This window comes from Danio rerio, chromosome 11 (assembly GCF_049306965.1).
Source record: "Danio rerio strain Tuebingen ecotype United States chromosome 11, GRCz12tu, whole genome shotgun sequence".
Taxonomy (NCBI): domain Eukaryota; kingdom Metazoa; phylum Chordata; class Actinopteri; order Cypriniformes; family Danionidae; genus Danio; species Danio rerio.
The window spans coordinates 32,605,012-32,626,351 of NC_133186.1; the positions used below are offsets into that span (position 1 = coordinate 32,605,012).

Sequence of the window (21,340 nt, forward strand, 5' to 3'; positions counted from 1 at the left end):
GCCATTCTCCTCTGACCTCTGGCATCAACAAGGCATTTGCACCTACAGAACTGCCACTCAGTGGATATTTTCTCTTTTTCAGACCATTGTCTGTAAACCCTAGAGATGGTTGTGTGTGAAAATCCCACTGGATCAGCAGTTTCTGAAATACTCAGACCAACCCGTCTGGCTCCAACAACCATGTCTCGTTCGAAGTCACTTAAATCACCTTTCTTCCCCATTCTGATGCTCGGTTTGAGCTGCAGCAGATCATCTTCAACATGTCTACATGCCTAAATGCATCGAGTTGCTGCCATGTGTTTGGCTGATTAGAAATTTTTGTTAACGAGCAGTTGGACAGGTGTACCTAATATAGTAGCGTTTGTGTGTGTGTGTGTGTGTGTGTGTGTATGTATACTGTACATCGATATATACGCTGTCAATGTTTGTTTTGAGTTATTATCTACAGACTATCTGTGCATCATTTCTCACATATAAAGCTGCACTTGCCTCATTGGATTTGAAGCTGCGTCCTTGCATACCATGCCTCCAGAAGGCCAACACGCTGTCCTGAAGGCAAACTAAGAGGAACAGAAATAGCCAAAGAACAAGAAAAGACATTTAAATGAACACATTTTGGCCATATAAAATAGTTTTGGGATTCCAGTTACACTTTTTCAGAAGATGTACTGTAAGTCCCAGGTGCCCTATGAATGTGTCGGAAGTTTTAGCTCAAACTCCCTCTTTTTGAACATTCAGTTTTGATGTGCGTCTCTTTAAATGCAAATAAGCTGCTGCTCTCTGCCCCCTCTACAGAAGAGGGCAAAGCCTTTACAGCCTGTGCCTCAGACACTTGAATTGATTTAAAAGTGACTGCACATGTCTTGTCAATTTAAACTTCTGATAAAAGGTTTTTCTTGACACACAAACTGGTAGAAAAGTCAGAACTACAGACGGAGAAATAACTGCCCTTTATGATTTCATCTTATTCATGCTCAAACAACATTACACACTAAAGGAATCTGAAAGTGTAAAAAGCTTTATAGGACCCATTAAATCATACATAACGGCTATTCGCTACATTTAGAGGATGTTAAAATGGAGGTACATTTACTTCAGCCCCGCATTAATGCACCAAGGTCTCATACCTATCGATTCGATCTGAAAGTTAAAAGTCAGTTCTGCAGAGAGTTTTCGACTGGACTTCAAGCGGCCTTGCAGATTCACAATCTTAATGCACCCTGGAGAGGAAAAGGAGAGGCAATTAATCACTATTTCTGAAACGCACACGTCTGATACTAATCTATTAATGTTCTGTACTTACGATCTAAGCAGACTAATATTGTATCTCTCTCCAGCTGAGTCACATGGATCACACAACTCTGTGGCGTATCTGAAAAAACAAAGACAATTATGCATTAATTTTTTTTTTAATAATCTAGTTTATAGATAACATTTTATAATACAGTGAGGTTGTAATTGTAAAGGTTGTTTTTTTCATGGTGAAAACTACATGTCATAGTATTATGATGTCATTTAGTGTATGTATTTAAAGTCAAAATTATCAGCCCTTCTTTGAATTTTTTTTCTCTTTTTTTAAATATTTCCCGAATTATGTTTATCAGAGGAAGGAAATTTTCACGGTATGTCTGATAATATTTTTTCTTCGAGAGAAAGCCTTATTTGTTATATTTCAGCTAGAATAAAGCTATATTTTTATTTGATAGTCTACAGAACAAACCATCGTTGCACAATAACTTGCCTAATTACCCTAACCTGCCTAGTTAACCTAGTTAAGCGTCACTTAAAGTTGTACAGAAGTGTCTAAAAATATCTAGTAAAAAATAATTTACTGTCATCATGGCAAAGATAAAATAAATCAGTTATTAGACATAAGTTCTTAAAACTGTTATGATTAGAAATTTGTTGAAAAAAATCTGTTAAAAAGAAATTGGGGAAAAATTAACCGGGGGGGGGGGGGGGGGGGGTTTAATCATCCAGAGGGGCTAATACATTTGACATCAACTGTATCAAAATGTTGTTAGGCACAAGGGTAATAGATCACAATGAAGCCTAAAATACAAATTAATTGTCATTTCAAACCTTTATAGTTGAAGTATGATGTTTCATTTTGACATAAATATTTTCTCTATTGAATAGCGTTTAACATTTGACCCATATTATTGGAAAATTACAGTAGATATTTGCGTTTAACACACTTTCTCTGAATATACGTGTTGCCTTCAACCCACATGCATATTTGCAATAAATGCACAATATATTGCTTATATAGATACAAATAACAACTTTAAAGAGAAGAGTTCTGTATTTCCCCTTAAAGGGATAGTTCACACAAACATGTAAAATTCCTCACCATTTCTTTCTTGTGTTGAACACAAAACAAGATTTTCTGAAAAATGTTGAGGGGAAAAAATTCAGCCATTGGCATCCATAATAAGAACAAAAAAATACTATGGCAGTCAATGGCTGTTTTCCCAACATTCCTCAAAATATCTTCAACAGAAAAAAGAAACTCAAAACCGGTTTTGAACAAGTGAGGATGAGGAAATGATGACAAGTTTCATATTTTGATACACCATCCCTTTAATCTGGTTATGCAAGTAATTCATATTTCGTTACCTTTTAAAAGATATTAAGTTTAATAATTTAGGCTTAATAATTTCATAGAAACACATAACCTTTTAGCTGATGAGCAATTTGGTTTCAGGAAAAATAGATCAACATCTGTGGCATTAACAGAAATTATTGTGGAAATTACTAATATGATAGATAAAAGGGGAAGGTGGTTGGAATTTTATAGATTTAAAGAAGGCATTTGATACAATAAATCATAATATATTGGTAAATTAATTAGAAAGGTATGGTATTAGAGGAGTAGCCTTGGACTACATAAGCAGTTCTTTAAAAAATAGGCAACAGTTCATGGAAATTGGCAACCATAAATCGTCATATCTAAATGTAAATTGTGACATGCCACAAGGATCAGTTTGAGGTCTAATATTGTTTACAATTTATATTAATGATATGTGTAAGATATCAGGGTTGTTTACATTTATTTTATTTGCAGATGTTACAAGTATTTTTTATTCTGGGGATAATTTACCAAATTTTATGGGGTTGATTAAAACATGATTGATTTGACGTAAACAAATAGTCATTAAACATAAGTAAAACAAAGGTCATGTTATTTGGGAAATTAAAAAGTAGTCATAATATAGATTTACAAATTGATAATGACGTTGTAGAAAGAGTATATGCAATTGGTGTTGTATTGGATCATAAATTTAGTTGGAAACCACAAATAAATAATGGGATATGAAAATTAGTCAAATCTGTAGCAGTAGTGTATAAAGCAAGATTTATCCTGGACAATAAATCAATGTATATATTATAGAACACACTTATGTTGCCATATAGGAGTTATTGTGTTAAAATTTGGGGGAATACATATAAATCAAATTTACGATCCTTATGTACAATGCAGAAAAACATAATGAGACTGATAGAACATGTGGGGTATTTGGAGCATACAAATCCTTTATTTTTTAAATTGAAGATACTTAAGTTCAATGATTTGGTTAAATTTAAAACAGCAAAGTTTATGTTTAAAACTAGGAATAATTTACTTCCGAAATGCATACAAAAGTTTTTTGAAGAAAGACAAGGGGGATATAATCTGAGAGAACAACTACATTTTAGGAGGCTGAAAACAAGGACAACCTAAAGTTTGTGTATGTCTGAATGTGGTGTAAAATATGGAACAGTCTAGATCAGACTCAAACAATGCCAGGATAATAATCAATTAAAAACTTGCATAAATATATATTATTAAAGGAATATAATGATGAAGGTGATTGAAAAAGGTGAAATGATGAAATTTTAATTAATGGCTGTTTGCAGTACTGTTTTTTTGGTGTGTGTATGTGTTACAAAATGTAAATGTACAAATGGAATCAGACATACAGTATGATATGTCAAAAATGCCAAAAGGTTAAAATATGTCTCATGTAAAAGAAGAAATAAGTTGAAGTAAATGACGAATGATGTATGTGGTAATGAGGTGGGAAAATAATAAGCTTGTGCTTCATCCCGCTCCATTTTCGACCATGTTGAAATGTATTTTTTGGTAATGATATTTTATGTATGATATTTCTGTTCGAAAATAAATAAATCAGATAGTTAGAGCTGAAGTCAAAATTATTAGTCCACCTGTAAAACTTTTTAACAGACCAAGAAATCTTTGATAGTATTTACTATAATATTTTTTCTTCTGGAGAAAGTCTTATTTGTTTTGTTTCTACTAGAATTTTCTTTTAACCATTTTATGATCAACATTATTAACCCTTTTAGGCTATATATTTTTTGATTGTCTAAATAAAAAAAACCATAGTCATTTAATAATTTGCCTAATTATTCTAACTTGCCTATTTAACCTAGTTAAAGGTTCAGGACACCCTGGAGAACTTTTTTTTTTTTATATTAACAGATTTGTGTGTGTTGATCATCAGTTAAGACAATGTTAGCACCTGTCAGCTTTAATTGTGGGGAAAACTGGATAATTTTGAGCTTTTGTCAGCTAATTTCAGCTTCCGGTTTTAAAATGATTTTTGGGGCGGGATCAAAATCGGCGACGTAGCGCAGTACTGCAAGTGCAATGATGACGCGTCGGTTTCTCATTATTATTCATAGCGGAGTTTTTTTATCCTATGAGAAGAGCCGGCTGCTTAATTATTCATGAGACCTGCCAGACCTGCCAGACCTGCCAGAGTCAAGCCCGAGCTGAGAGACACGTCACGGACCCACGGCACGGGCACACAGTATTTAGCCGTTCATGAAGGCTCATATGCGTTTGTTTCCATGATCCACGCGGTTTGTTGCATGTTTTCCCCCGCGATCTTGTCAGGGCCGATCATACAGCAAAGCTGTGTGTGTGCTGCTTGCATTTTTGTCGGGAGAGCAGCACAAGAATTAGAGAATGGCAAACGCTGTCTTTTATTAGGAGTTCATTCACATTCAGACACATCACTGTGCTGCTGTGTTTGCCTCAATCCTCCAGATTACCAGCAGGGCTAACGGTTAAAATAGACAGGTCAGGAGACCTGCTGCACTGAGTCTGCTGGATACGGGGATTGAGGGAGAAGTCCTCATTTATAGGGTTTACATGAACACACTTATCTTTATAATTATATAAATTGTGGTTATCTGTATATGAAATTACGAATAACAAATGTAGCAGGGCATTAAATCACTATTTATTTCTTTGCATTTTAACTATGTAAACTATAAACTCATGCATCTCCTCACGGTTTGTCTCATTTTGTGAGCTAGCTTCGTTATTCGCTCACGTTCTCCCCTGCTGGCCACGCCCACTCCTGCCCGATGCTTGCGGAGCTCCACGCCCATTAATCATGCATCTTTTGAAAAAATTCTGAAGTAGACTTTAACCGAAAGTGGGGGGTGTCATGGCCCTTTAAGCCTTTAAAATGTCACTTTAAGCTGAATACTAGTATCTTAAAAACATCTAGTAAAATAATATGTACTGTTATTATAGCAAAGAAATCAGTTATTTAAACTATTATAATCAGAAATGTGTTGAAAAAAAACTTTTTTCCCTTAAACAAAAATTGGACAAAATATACAGAATAATTCTGACTTCAACTGTACCTACATAAAAAGATCATAGAGAATTTCAGCAATTAATTAATGTACGAATATGAAGAGATAAAGCTGTCAGCTTTTCAAAACACCCACCAGAATCGAACCAGTTGGAGGTGGAGTTGGGGTTGAGGGTCTCGAAGCGCACCACCTGGTTGAGCTCTGTGCCTTTGCTGACGGCGATGCAGATGAGCGGATACTGATGCTCAGGAACCACCAGCATCTCAAACACCTCCAGCGGACACGGCAGGGGGAAGTCTATGCTCTGCAGGAACCACAGGGCTTAATTTAGAACAGCGCGCATATGAGAAATGCCAAGTAAAGCAGTTTTAACCCTCCAGGCTTAAGCAGAAGAAAATTCAGCAGTTTTTACAAGCTTAACGGAAGCGGGAATGGCTAATAATCTGCTTTATATAACGTGCAGTTAGATCATCTTGGGTTTGTTAAACAGTGGATTTGTAGGTGTAAAACTAATACCAAAGCTTAAAGGGATCGTTCACCCACTAAATGAAAATTATTAGTTATGTATACTAGCATTAAAAAAACATTAGTCAACATAAGTTAACATGAACAAATGTTAGATATTGTTAAATTAGTGTAAACTTCACACTAAGGATTCTTATTCCCATAATAAATGCTTTGTTAATGATAAATGTTAGTAATAATCCACAAATATGAATAAAATGCCTATTTCGTAGTGTTAAAGTAAAAACTTGTGCTTTAACTTGGATGTTAATCACGATTGATTATGTTATTAACACAATTCATCATTTATAAAGTACACTACCTGACAAAAGTCTTGTCGCCTGTTCAAGTTTTTGGAACAACTAATAATAACTCGTCTTCAAGTTGATTATTTGGTATTAGAAGTGGCTTATTTGAAAGGCAAAGGCCTCTAGATTACACTTATTTTACCAAAATAAAACATAATCATGCCTTGATTTTGAATTATTTAATTAGGACAGTAAGGTCTGACTTTGATTATACGAAAGTCTTGTCACTTACTAGAAATAATGTACAGTATAAAATATAGTTATGGTGCAGTGGAAAAAGATTGAATATTGTGTATGACTCCCATGAGCCTAGACGACTGCATTCATACATCTGTGCAACGACTCAAATAACCTATTAATTCAGCTTTAACACCTCCTCCTTCATCTTACTCCAGAGATGCTTAATAATGTTCATGTCTGGTGACTGGGCTTGCCAATCCTGGAGCACCTTGACCTTCTTTGCTTTCAGGAACTTTGATGTGGAGGCTAAAGTATGAAAAAGAGCACTATCCTGCTGAAAAATTTGCCCTCTCCTGTGGTTTGTAATGTAATGGGCAGCACAAATGTCTTGATATCTCAGGCTGTTGATGTTGCCATACACTCTGCAGATCTCTCGTATGACCCCATACTGAATGTAACCCCAAACCATGATTTTTCCTTCACCAAACTTGACTGATTTCTATGCTAATCTTGGGTCCATGCAGCTTCCAATAGGTCTTCAGTATTTGTGATGATTGAGATGCAGTTCAAGACATGATTCACTTGAAAAATCGACTCTCTGCCCTTTTCCAAATGATCAACTAGAAGTCAAGTTATTATTTGTTGCTCTTACAACTGGGATCGACAACAAGACTTTAGTCAGGAAGTGTATTTATTAAGGGAATTAGGAACCTTAATGTAAAGTGTACAGTATTCAAACAGTAGTTCACAAATGCATTAACTAATGTATTATTCAACACATCAATGTGTGTTCAGTTTACTTAACAGTTTACTATTGCCGAATAAACGTGTTGTTTATTGTTATCTAGTCCATGAACAAATGCATGTTTAGGTAAACATGAACTAATAAGGCTATTAATGTAAAGAGATGCATTAGAATACAAGTAAGTTGACAATAACAAAGATTATTTAATACTGAATGAAGTCGTTGGTCGCCATCAGTTCATGTTTACTAATCTATTAATTATTATGCAAATAATGTTTACAATGATGGAGTAATGCTTAACAGATGCATTGTTCACTGTAATTCATGTTAACTAATGCATTAACTAACACAACCTTACTGTAAAGTGTTTAACAGAAGAAAATCATACAAGTTTAGAAGCATTTGAGTGTCAGTAAATGGTGGCAAATGTTCATTTTTGGGTGTAAAACGTTGTTTTGGTGATGGGAATAATTGTGCTCACCTTGACCAACATGAATTTCTGCATGGTCTCCACCCACTCAAACAGAGCAATGCTGGACTGAAAGGCACCGCACAGGTACTTGTGGCCAGTATATGGATTCCTCACTGAGAATAAACATACAGACAAATGATAGAACACATTACATCACACTTTGCCTAAAATGAAGGCAAAAGTCATCCAGCTTAAGTTGCCGGTAATTATTATCATCACTAAAGATTATTGAAAAAGACTAAAAAGAGACTAAAATATTTCATATATGACAAATCAAATCATTTACATTTAATTCTGTTGTGTTTGGCTAAATTTGATGCATATATTTTTTTATTATCTATATTTAGATTATATTGTACACATACACACACAGTTAAAGACAAAATTACAAGGCTTCCTTTGAAATTTGTATTATTTTTCAAATATCTCCTAAGTGCTGTTTTAACAGACAGATGACTTTCAACACTATTTTAATAAAAATTTAAATTAATTTGAATGGCTAATAATTACAACACATTTCTTTTGTTTTTGCATTATTACTCATATATTTACTTGTGTTGGGGGAAGTAACTTTAGAAAGTAGTGCATTACAATATTTTGTCACCTCCCAAAACAGTAACTAGTTGCGTTACTTAGTTACTTTTTATCGTAATGCGTTACGTTACTTTTGCGTTACTTTTTATTACCTGGCTAAAGTTTGAACTCTTTCAGAACTTGCAGGTTTTTTTTCTTTTTAAATTGAGGAGGTCTGCAATTAACAACACACTATGTAACCTTCATTTACCTTCAAAAACACAAACAAATAATGTGGAATGATCCTGAGCCCAGAGCTATACATGCCATATAAACAAATTAATGATAGTGTAAAGCAACGTGTTTGCTACTTTAGTAATTTTTGTACTATTAAAAAGTAAAATCACTGTCCATTGAGATAATCCTCTTTTCCTTTTCTTCCATGTCTTCAAAATAATGAGAATATTCCCATTGCAGAAATGTAAAGCTCTGCCATCTTCCTTTCTGTCTGTTCCTGGATTCCCTCGTTGTGTGGGATTCAATGCGACTATGTTTAATTTAATTTAGCAATTTATTTTACAAAAGCGAATTAACTAAACTGAAACGTTTTTACATTACATGTTTTAAAAGTAACTCAAATAGCATTACTTCATTTTTAAAAGTAATGCATTACTTGTTATTTAGAAGAGTATTATAATTTTGTAACACGCGTTACTTGTAATGTGCTACCACAACACTGTTTACTACACTAGTATTCAGTAAAAGTGCAATTTTAAGGTCTAATTTGATCAAGTATGCAAGTCAAAGTAATTGATTGATTTTTTCAGAAGCCAATCAAAAATTCCATTTTTAAGGGTTTTACAGCTATTAATATTGACCTTAGAAGACTTAAATGTATGTATGTATTTATGTATATATGTATGTATGTATGTATATATATATATATATATATATATATATATATATATATATATATATATATATATATATATATATATATATATATATATATATATACACACACACATACAGTTGAAGTCAGAATTATTAGCCCCCCTTTCAATTGTTTTCCTTTTTAACTATTTGCCAAATGATGTTTAACAGAGCAAGGAAATTTTCACAGTATGTTTGATAATATTTTTTTCTTTTGGAGAAAGTCTCATTTGTTTCATTTCCGCGAGAATAAAAGCAGTTTTTAAATTTTTTAAAAGCCATTTTAAGGTCAAAATTATTAACCTCTTTAAGCTATTTTTTTTCGATAGTCTACAGAACAAACCATCGTTATACAATAACTTGCCTAATTACCCTAACCTGCCTAGTTAACCTAATTAACCTAGTTAATCCTTTAAATGTCACTTTAAGCTGTATAGAAGTGTCTTGAAAAATATCTAGTAAAATATTATTTACTGTCATCATGACAAAGATAAAATAAATCAGTTATTAGAAATGAGAAAACTATTATGTTTAGAAATTGGTTGAAAAATCTTCTCTTCATTAAACTGAAATTGGGGGAAAAAAAATAAACAGGGAGGCTAATAATTCTGACTCAGCTGTATATTCCAGCAAAATGAAAAGAAATATGTCTTTTCTCAGAAAAAAAAAAAAAAATGTAAGTTAAACATCTTATTTAAAAACATTTAAAAAAATTACAAGAGGTATAAGTTTATCTTTAACTGTATATAAATAACTGTACATCTGCATTAGTCTAAATACAGGGTAATGTTAAATGTTTTGAGCTTGTTTGTTTCCAGAAAGTCACTGTGCACTCCTAAGAAAGTCATGTATAGCACGATGAAATAATAGAGATAGTGTTTCAATCAAAAACAAACATCAGTGGTCACAAGATTTGAAAACAAGTGTAAACGATAATGCATCTTGGCTGAATCGTGGCTGGGTTACTGAAAATGCATGTTAATACTAGGTGCGAGAAACAAGGCCTCTAGTTTAAAAACATGAATGCACATTTATGAGCCTAAAATGTCAAGAAGAAATTAGTCACTTAGCCTGTGAATCAAGGAATTAGATGTGGGTGAAAATGACCTGAAAGCTTGACACAAAGTCGTGTAAAAAATACAGGAAAAAAAACACAAGAAAATAACAGGATCTGCTCACCTACACAGCACTTCTGACAGCCTTTAGTCTCAGGGATCTTATTGGACACTGAGAACTTCCTGAAATTCAGATTAAAAATTGAACAGAATGGAATATGAACATTTTAAGAACTGGCCACATCTTGACTGATGCAAACATTCACCTGGGAATCATTTTGTCAGGCAGTTTGTGTGTCGGGATGGAAACAGGCAGTTTCTGCATTTGTCGAGCGTGTTCAAACAGACCAGACAGACTGTGAGAGTACAGATGACAAGCTTTTCCTGACGAAACACAGATTCAGAAGTCAAAACATCAGGACAACATTAGCCAGCACTTTAGACACATCAAGTAGGAACGTCCACAAAAAGTTAAATATTCTATCTGCAAAAATATGTACTACAATTGAAGTCAAAATCGTTTTCGTTCTTTTTTAAATATTTCCCAAATGATGTTTAAAAGTGCTACGATTTTTTCACTGTATTTCCTATAATATTTTTTCTTCTGGAGAAAGTCTTATTTGTTTTTTTTTCAGCTAGAATAAAAACAGGTTTTAATATTTTTAAACCCATTTTAAGGTCAATATTATCACCCTTTTAAGCAATATTATTTTTCAAATTTCCACAAAACAAATAGTTATACAATAACTTGCCCAATTACCCTAACTTGCCTGATTACCCTAGTTAAGCATTTAAATTGCACTTTAAGCTGAATACTAGTATCTTGACAAATATCTAGTAAAATATTACATTCCAGGCCTGCACGATATTGAAAAAATTTGACATTGCGTTATTTTTTATTTTTCTCAGCGATATATAGTGATATAAATATTTCATCAGATGACCTAAATAGCTCTATTTAGAAAAGATTTCATTCTTTTAGATGGACTGGGATGATTTTTTAGGGAAGTGAAATACATTTTTTTTTTTCATTTATATAAATTACATTTTATTTATGCCAGTTTTTATCAGGGCTGTGCAATAAATCGAAAATCCGGTTTCGATTTTGGCTTCTAATGATTATGAAAAAACATTAATCGAGATAAAAGATTATTGCATCATATACCGCCCCTTTTCCAGTTGTACACATTTGTTGCTCTGTAAAGCTCAGTTCTACAAGAAAATGACTAAAAGCATGGTGTAATGTAACGTTTGCAGCACTGGATGCACATCATTCATTGATGTACGTTTGAATCATTCATGTTTTTAAATGCGTGAAAGAGCGCATGCTGTTGTGTGTGTGCGCGCCGCGCTTAGCCTCGGACATGCTTGGAGATGAGCAGAGCACACACTTCTAACCCCATCTTCTTAATGTAAGCGCTTTAATGGTCAAATACATACACATTTGTGTCAGAGCGCGGTGATTGCTGATTATTTATATTAACCCTCATTTGTGTAATAAACAAACAAGTTGAGAATCAAAAGACACGTGAAAGAGAAACAATATCAGAGCCGCACTATTCTTAAAGAGACAGCGCGCAATACTCCTGCTGCCGCCTGCTTTTATTATTAATCAAACAAAAGGAGAAAATTTCTCACTGCTCTTGACTGAAGACTTCTGTAGCTAAAGTTTTTTCTCACAGTGAAGATGCTTAAAGCACAGTTTAAACATGGCAGATTTGATAACTCATTTTTAATAACTGACTTCTTTTATCTCTGCTATGATGACAGTACATTATATTTTACTAGATATTTTTCAAGATACTAATATCTCAGCTTAAAGTAGCATTCAAAGGCTTAATTAGTGTAAATAGGCAAGTCATTATTTAACAGTAGTTTCTTCTGCAGACAATCAAATATATATATTGCCTAAGGGGGCTAATAATACTGAGCTATTTAAAATAGATTTCAAAATATTTAAACCTGCCTTTATTCTAGCTGAAATAAAACAAATCACACTTTCTCCAGAAGAAAAAATATTATAGGAAATACTGTGAAAAATTCCTCTGTTAAACATCATTTGGGAAATATTTATCTAAAAAAAATTCACAGAAGGGTGAATAATTTTGACATCGTGATTATGATTTTTCCTATAATCGAGCAGCCCTAGATTTTATGTAATTTATGTATTATATACATAAAACAAACAAACTACTGTCATAAACAAAATTGAGCAAATATTTAAGTGAATTAAACAGTGGTTTAAGGTTTTCTGGGGAGAGTTTAACAGGTTGCAGAAATTGAATAATCAAATGTAAAATAACATTGCATAGTCTTTGTTACGGTCCGTAGGAGTTGTCACTTTCTCCCTCTCCGTCTCTCCTTGTCCGTCATTTGTTCTTTGTCTCACCCAATCACCTTATGTTCCGCTTTTCTTTGCCGTCACAGCTACCTGCTGATTGGATCCCGAGCCTGTCTCTTTTAATTAGGGTGTTTCCTCGTGGACCAATCAGACTTTAAATTCAACCAGCACGCCTGGTTTGTTCAGTGATGTGTGTGTGGGTTTGTGTTGTGTGCTCTCATTTCTGTTTCTATATTATGATTTGTTCAGTGTCTCTAAACTAATCCAAACAACTTTAAATTCAATATGGTTTAAGAGTTTATCTTTCTTTTTTGGGGAAAACGGAATAGCTAGTCGCCTGACATAGAATTTTCTTATAGTTATTTGAATTATTTGAACACTAGTTAAGTGGGTGAGCGTTGCTTTTTGTATTTTTGTTTATTATTTTAGGGAGTGTACATTACTGGCATAATATTATTTAATAAAATTATTTTTTTTATTAAATATTAATATTCTTTAGTAAAGTTCTTTATGCGTTATTAAAATGCTTTAAACTCTCTTAAAAGGCTTACAAAGCCAAGTCTTAAAGCACATGGCATCATTGCAAAGATAAAACAATGGAGTTATTAGAAATGAGTTGTTAAAATTATTATGTTGAGAAATGTGTTGAAAAAAATCTTCTTTCTGTTAAACGGAGATTGGAAAAATATATAGAGGGGGGGGGGCTAATAATTCAGGAGGGATAATAATTCTGACTTCAACTGTATATATTTAAAAAATACTAAACTTTTGGTAGCTGTAAATGAAGGGAATCTATGATATTATCTATTCGATCTGCAAATTAAAAGCTTGCAGTTATAGTTGTACACACTGGGAGGCGCTGTGGAGCATAGAGTGCATACAGCGCAACTCCAACATCAAAATATAATACTAAAACTGTAGCAATCGTTAAAAAAAGAAACGTGCTCTGACTAATTTGCAATTCGAAACACTAAACTCAGCTTACCAGATATTGATAGCAGGCTGTTGCTCAGGACATACAGCCAAGTACATCTCCTGGGGACAAGCTGAGAATAACACAAAAATAGCTTTAATACAGGACAAAAAAAGTCCACCACACTTGAGATACACTTGCAGAAACACAACACACAATTTCAGAGTTTATCCACCTTTTTTCCTACACTGCACAATGCTTTAATGTGAATTGTGGGAGTATTGTCTGCTAACTGTAAATGGTCAATGAAGTGCTTTAAAACTTGTGCACACCAGGACAATTTATGATTGCGCTAATTGTAAGAGTTTATCGAGATATTTTTAATTTTTCAACTTAAAAAAATGACTCCCTCACATTAAATAGTGCTAAAAGCAGAAATGAAATCAACACTAACCATATGGTTTTGTTGACTCACATTGCTAGTTTTGTGGTGAACAATTAATCTGTGCATGTCATTAAGAAAAAAAACATTGTTTGCTCTTCTAATCTTAAAATAAAAATCTGGAAATGCACTTCCAGTTTGTTTTCAGTTAAATTCTCAGATTACGGCTGTTTCTCAATACCAAGGACGTGAGGACACAAGTCGGCTACTTAAAATTGAACGGCAGTGTACTTTATAGCATCATTTACCTCACCATGGATTTATTGGTTTCACTGTACATTAACAATAAAATTATTATATGAAGGACAGCCCTATTATTAATATTATATTAATATTATAAATCTATATTTTTGATTTAAGAAAATGCAAACAAATCATCATAAATGTGAAGTAAAAATTATTTTTATACACTGACTAATGTCCTTGATTATCATATTTAATACACTACAATGAAAATTAAATAATGTACATTACAAACAATAGGAAATAAATATAACGCAAAGCAATTTGGTAAACACTGTCCAACCTCATACAACACGGTAACATAATTAAAAACAATTATTAAAGATAACAAAAAAACACTGCCAAAATAATACGCCTGAGAATAAATAATAGATTTAAAAGACCAAAAACTGTCCGTTAGACATGCACAAGATGGATTAAATACCATGTTTTAACTACAATGGACAAATCCAGCGGTACATCCATGATGGACTGGCCGATTAAAGCTGCTCTCGGCAGGGGAGGTGATGTTGAAGCTCTCGCTGACAGGCTGGGGTCAGAGTCTGCATAAGCTGAGGCACATCCCCAAAAACGTGCTATCTTTGTGAATAAACTACAGATTCGAGTTTAAAACAACTACATTCATACCTGAAAAACTCTTAAAACTTTATTTAGTGACACAGCAAAGGAGTATTTTTTAAAACCGTAGGGGTTTTCTCCTCCTCTGCAAAGAGCATTTAACCACGAGGCGACACTCTAGTGTGATTTGGGAAACAGCCACTAGATGGCGTGGCGGCCATTTTATAATGAAAACTCCAATAGAACAACAGCATATTATGTCTGCAAAATAAACTATTAAAAGTGCTGATGATTGTGATTGTAAGTGTTGTATTGTCAGCTTTCATGTTGTATCTGAGCTTTAATGCCCTTTTTAAATAAATAAATAAAAAACAAAGCAGCTGCTTGCCATCCCGACAGCAATGAGTTCCAATGGACAGCTAATCGCTTTCACTCCAAAGTAGTTGAATCCGGGGCTGTTGCTGGGCGCTGCTGTTGCAATAGAACGTTCTATAGATTGTCGCCTCTTGGTCATACTAAGCTCTTTGTCCGCTGTTAGCTTTCGCTGGTTGGGCTGCAGTGCACTCTGGGATACCTGTAGGGTTGCCACCTGTCCCTTAAAATACGTAACCGTCCCGTATTTGAGAATGAAATTGCATTGTGTTATTCTTTGAACCCGCAAGCCCAGAATATGGAAATGAGAGCAAAGGGTCAAAAGACCAATACTTTTGGCATAAAATTTAGTCCATAGTGTCATTTAGAAACACACACATCTGCAATGTTTTTTTTTTTTTTTTTTTGGTGTGATGCAAAGTATGGGGTTCAAAGATTTAAAAATAATAAGCGTGAATCAAATTATTATAAATGTGTATAATTAAAAGGGAAAATTACAAAAAATAAATACTAAATTAAGAAAAAGAAAAAAATGTGAGGATGGATTGGAAAATAATAAGTGTGAATCAAAAATGTAAACATATTTAAAATTATTTTGCACAAAAATGAAAGCTGAATTCAGCTTATATTTACATTGTGTGTGTGCCTATGGTTTTTTTACCCTCCGCTCTTACTTTCATATTCTGGGCTAGCGGGTTCAAACAATGCTGATGACAGCTTCAGCGCCATCATTGGTTCACTAGCTGAGATTGACAGCTGCTCCTTAAGCCAATCAGATGAAGGGGGAGTTTACATCACTCAAAAGCAACTTTGAGCCAATGCTTTAGTTTTGTGCAATATTATTTTCATTTTGTTTATTTGTTTTTGATCTATTTTTGATCTTTGTTTCATATTTTAAAAAATGTTTTTATTAATTTATTTATTTTTGGATTATACATTTACACAGCCTTTTATATTTTTAATTCATGCTATTATTTTTCAATCGGTGACCGGAATACTTTTGGCAGAAAATTTATCCCATATGACGCTTTTACATCTCGCTTTTACATCTGGTGTTTTACACGTTGCTATGAATGCTCACATTGGCACATTTTGTTTAGTCACAAGACGTTAAACAACAACGATAAGCATGAGGGACAATTGTCAATGGGTGTTAATTCTCACTGTTCATCCTTTGAATATTTAAAGGTCACTTATTAGAATGAACAAATAACTTGAATAACCTAAGAAACTCTGAACAAATCTTTCAGCAGCAATATCACAGATGTATATTAAATATTACAGTACTGTATGGAAGAAAAAAAGATTAAAAAAAAAAAACACAATTTGGCCACAGATGATGCTAATGTTGCATTAAAATACCAAGCATAACTATGAAAGTAAATCAGTTGCGAAACTCGAGAGCTTGCAAATGTAAATGTGAGCACTTGTGATAATAATATTTGTATGTGTAGGTTGAAATGTACACTTACAGCTCTGATGTGAACAGCTGAAATCCTCGATTTGCACACACACACAACAATCCACACACTTATGTTTTAAATTCGAAGTTGCAGATTAATAGTTGTGTATTTGTAAAATGTCATTCACAAATACAAAGTGACAGACACACGTGTGCACGGCAAATTTGACTGCATCTTCGCTCTACAACCACAGGTCGGCACTCACAACCTCTCAGATTCGTCAGTACAACTACAAATCTCCCGCGCTCTGACTTTTGCTACACATCTCCCGCGATCTCTGTAGCAGAACTCATCTGTGCACTCGCAGATGCAGAGGCGTGAGCAGCGCTGGGCAGGGGAGGGGCGGGGCTGGTGTAAAGCTGTTTGATTGGCTGATGCCTGACCAATGAACAATGCTAGCAGCCAACAGGACTGAGGTGCAAAATAATCATTTCCCACGATTATTTTATTATTTAGGGTTTATTTAAACTCTTTTCTGAAGAGATTCTTGTTAAAAATAATAAATTCTGTGGAAATGTACATACTAGTAAAAGAGCAGCAAAGCCAGTTTATTGGCTAGAGCCAGCCAATGAGATGGGGCGTTTCTGTTTGTCAGGACACAGGGCAGCTCACGTTGTTGGAGGCCTCGAGCAATCAGAGGGTAAGTTATGATTTTTAATAATTATCTATATGTTCAATACTGTTAGCTAAGCTAAGGACTGTGCTGGGTGCTTCTCTTGTTTGTTTTTTTATATAAGAAACAGTTATGAGTTATCTAGGAGCTGCTTTCAATCATGTTATATGGTTCTAAAGATACGATTCAACCCACATGAAATAAGAAGTTGTAATAGTATTTATAGTAAATAATATTACATTTTTGAACCATACTAACTATAATAAACTGTATTATACTGTATATTTTGCAGTATCTACAACTTTGTTAATGAATGCAACAGCACACTGTAGTATTAACTAGCATGAACTTTAATAAATTGAAGTATATTTACACACACACACACACACACACACACACACACACACACACACACACACACACACACACACACACATTAATAGCAATTAAAAATAACACTAGGCGTTTCAGTTTCTTACAGATCATACCGGTTTTTGTTATTATAACCTGCATCATATCTATCTATCCATCTATCTATTTACATGTTTGTGTACAGTGTGTCCTTTATATCACTTTTTTAATTATGAACGTTACTAACTATAGGTTATTTCTCAGTTTCCTGTAAGGATGGAGTGACAGGAGAGATCAGCATGTTTCAAGTCGATGAGGAACTCAGAGAAGCTGCATAGCTTGAATAGGATGTTATTTATGCTAAAGATGACATGATGATCCAGCTCATCTACAAACACTTCAAAATGATTCAGATCATTCAAGAGGAAGCCAACTTTATTTTCTCTTTTTTCTTGCCAAGATGACTACAGATTTGAACAAAACACACACTCACCCACAAACACAACTTTTATTTTGATAATTGTTTAATGTAGTATTTTTACACTTTACTGTAAGGCAGGGGTGTCAAACTCAGTTCCTGAAGGGCCGTAACCCTGCACGTTTTTAGTTGCAACCCTGCTTCAACACACTTAAGTGAAAGTTTCAAACAAACCTGAAGGACTCAATTAGTTTGATCAGGTGTGTTTAATTAGGGTTAGAACTAAACTTTGCAAAGCTGCAGCCCTCCAGGAACTGAGTTTGACACCTGTTCTGTAAGGGAATGTAATTTGTCAAATAAAATTTACAGTCCAAATAAGTGCAGTGCAAATGTCTAGTTACTTGTATTGAAATATTTCAGGGTTTTTCCTTGTTCATAATGAGATGGAGGTGGTAAATCCAACTTCATCATTACCCATCAAATGTTATCTCCTCTTTAATACTTTGCTCAAGCCTTAACTAATGGTCAGAAAGCAAGCCATTGTGTAAAGCTGGTTGATGCTCGCTGTAATAGAGAGAGATGATGACTGTTCAGCTTATGTTGCTTAACCCTGCAGATGAGATGCTCAAAGTGGACCCTCAGCCGAGCGATGGACACTGTCTCCCTCACCTAGTTGCTCTTCCTTTGAACACACATATCATGTTGAAGGATGCAAGTTGTGGACCTAAATCAGATGTAATGCATGTAGATGTAAAAATTAGAAAGAAATGAAACTGCTTTAAAATGTATTAGGTTTTACATATAAATATGTGTTCTTAACAGATTTGTTTCAGCTTGATATTTGCATAATAAATGGCATTAGAATGTTTAGTTTTAAACAGATAGCTATATTTCAATTTTTTCAAATTTAAGCTATATATATATATATATATATATATATATATATATATATATATATATATATATATATACTCACATACATACAAGTATACTTCAATTTATTAAAGTTCATGCTAGTTAATACTACAGTGTGCTGTTGCATTCATTAACAAAGTTGTAGATACTGCAATATATACTGTATAATACAGTTTATTATAGTTAGTATGGTTCAAAAATGTAATATTATTTACTATAAATACTATTACAACTTCTTATTTCATGTGGGTTGAATCGTATCTTTAGAACCATATAACATGATTGAAAGCAGCTCCTAGATAACTCATAACTGTTTCTTATATAAAAAAACAAACAAGAGAAGCACCCAGCACAGTCCTTAGCTTAGCTAACAGTATTGAACATATAGATAATTATTAAAAATCATAACTTACCCTCTGATTGCTCGAGGCCTCCAACAACGTGAGCTGCCCTGTGTCCTGACAAACAGAAACGCCCCATCTCATTGGCTGGCTCTAGCCAATAAACTGGCTTTGCTGCTCTTTTACTGGTATGTACATTTCCACAGAATTTATTATTTTTAACAAGAATCTCTTCAGAAAAGAGTTTAAATAAACCCTAAATAATAAAATAATCGTGGGAAATTATTATTTTGCACCTCAGTCCTGTTGGCTGCTAGCATTGTTCATTGGTCAGGCATCAGCCAATCAAACAGCTTTACACCAGCCCCGCCCCTCCCCTGCCCAGCGCTGCTCACGCCTCTGCATCTGCGAGTGCACAGATGAGTTCTGCTACAGAGATCGCGGGAGATGTGTAGCAAAAGTCAGAGCGCGGGAGATTTGTAGTTGTACTGACGAATCTGAGAGGTTGTGAGTGCCGACCTGTGGTTGTAGAGCGAAGATGCAGTCAAATTTGCCGTGCACACGTGTGTCTGTCACTTTGTATTTGTGAATGACATTTTACAAATACACAACTATTAATCTGCAACTTCGAATTTAAAACATAAGTGTGTGGATTGTTGTGTGTGTGTGCAAATCGAGGATTTCAGCTGTTCACATCAGAGCTGTAAGTGTACATTTCAACCTACACATACAAATATTATTATCACAAGTGCTCACATTTACATTTGCAAGCTCTCGAGTTTCGCAACTGATTTACTTTCATACATAACATTCATTTAAATTAAATGACGGATCAAAATCAAGCACCAAGCCAAATGCACCTCTCACTATGGTATGGGGTTTTTGTAGAGCATCCTTGCTATGTGATCTGATTTGTTTCATTTCTTTTGAATGGAGCTTCCCCATAATATAATAATATTAGAAAAAGGGGTATAAATGAATAATACTAAATTGTTGGACAGAAAAACTAAACATGGTATACCTGCTCCATGGAGGTCTCGTGCAGCTCATTCAGGTTTAATGTGTAAATGCCTTCCTCTGCTCCAAATATCAGATACTGGTCTGCAATGCACGAACAGACTTATCAGAGGTGGTTTAGCACGAGCAGACGCTTATGTAGGCAGTATTAATAGATGCGTATTAACATTTGAGCTTTGCCAGATAATGGTGTCAAGCTCACCTCGTGTGTCGGGGTTGATCCATGAGGTAGCGCAGTGTATTTTTAATGGGCAGCCATTGAAGACTTTCGAGAAACATGCTCCCATCTGGACACGGAAATACAAGAATAGATCATTTAAATGCAGTTAAAAGGTGAATTAAAAAAAAAAAAAAAAAAAAAAAAAAAATATATATATATATATATATATATATATATATATATATATATATATATATATATATATATATATATATATATATATGTTGTTGATATAGTGCCATAGATCTACAGTGCCTATACATAAAACAAGATACCCCTTTGAAATAATTGTGTCATTCTGTCTGAAATCAAATCACATTCCAAATTAACTTCTCCAAGCCTTTGGCATGTTTTGTAGCCTTCTCCTAACCTGTGCCTTTCTACAACTTTTCTCCCGAAGGTCTTTTGAAAGCAGGATGTAATGTGAATAAAGGTATACATTTTCACAGGGTATGATGATTTTCTATAGGCACTGTAAATATGTGACACTGTCTTAACATGTCTTAATATGGCGTCCACTCACATGAACCTTTGGAGTTGGCGGAAGACCATTGCTGATGGGTTTCTGTGGGAATATACAACAACGGAAATTCAATTTCTTTATTCTTTCTTTATAGGCATATTATTCATTTAGTAGGTACATAATGATGATAACTATAATTATCATTTATTATAACTATATATAGATATAATATTATATCATAGTATAGTCATAGAATAGTAATTTGTAGCTGATCAATATCATTTAAATTTTTTTAATTATGTAATTATGTAATTATATAAAGATAATTATGTATGTTTATATGT

At 33.9% G+C, this 21,340-nt stretch overlaps 1 protein-coding gene and 2 long non-coding RNA genes across 21 annotated transcripts in view; 1 reads left to right on the forward strand and 2 right to left on the reverse strand.

Annotated features, from left to right (window-relative positions):
* map4k3a (mitogen-activated protein kinase kinase kinase kinase 3a) overlaps nt 1–21,340 on the reverse strand; it is a 143,532-nt gene that overhangs the window by 3,201 nt on the left and 118,991 nt on the right. For all 19 annotated transcript variants that reach the window (XM_073916889.1, XM_073916888.1, XM_073916884.1 and 16 more), the window contains 11 exons: nt 21,057–21,098; nt 20,516–20,600; nt 20,318–20,397; nt 13,653–13,713; nt 10,593–10,710; nt 10,451–10,509; nt 7,835–7,938; nt 5,752–5,920; nt 1,304–1,372; nt 1,128–1,220; nt 490–560 (listed from right to left, as the gene is read on the reverse strand). In XM_073916889.1, the coding sequence (XP_073772990.1) occupies nt 490–560; nt 1,128–1,220; nt 1,304–1,372; nt 5,752–5,920; nt 7,835–7,938; nt 10,451–10,509; nt 10,593–10,710; nt 13,653–13,713; nt 20,318–20,397; nt 20,516–20,600; nt 21,057–21,098 (951 nt within the window). The remainder of the gene's footprint in view (nt 1–489; nt 561–1,127; nt 1,221–1,303; nt 1,373–5,751; nt 5,921–7,834; nt 7,939–10,450; nt 10,510–10,592; nt 10,711–13,652; nt 13,714–20,317; nt 20,398–20,515; nt 20,601–21,056; nt 21,099–21,340) is intronic.
* Nucleotides 15,604–19,482, reverse strand: LOC141376629 (uncharacterized). Its single transcript, XR_012387213.1, has 3 exons — nt 19,369–19,482; nt 18,368–18,764; nt 15,604–18,199 (listed from the first exon to the last, which is right to left on the reverse strand). It is a non-coding gene; the product is annotated as an uncharacterized lncRNA (long non-coding RNA).
* Nucleotides 17,184–18,418, forward strand: LOC137496710 (uncharacterized). Its single transcript, XR_011017256.1, has 2 exons — nt 17,184–17,298; nt 17,887–18,418. It is a non-coding gene; the product is annotated as an uncharacterized lncRNA (long non-coding RNA).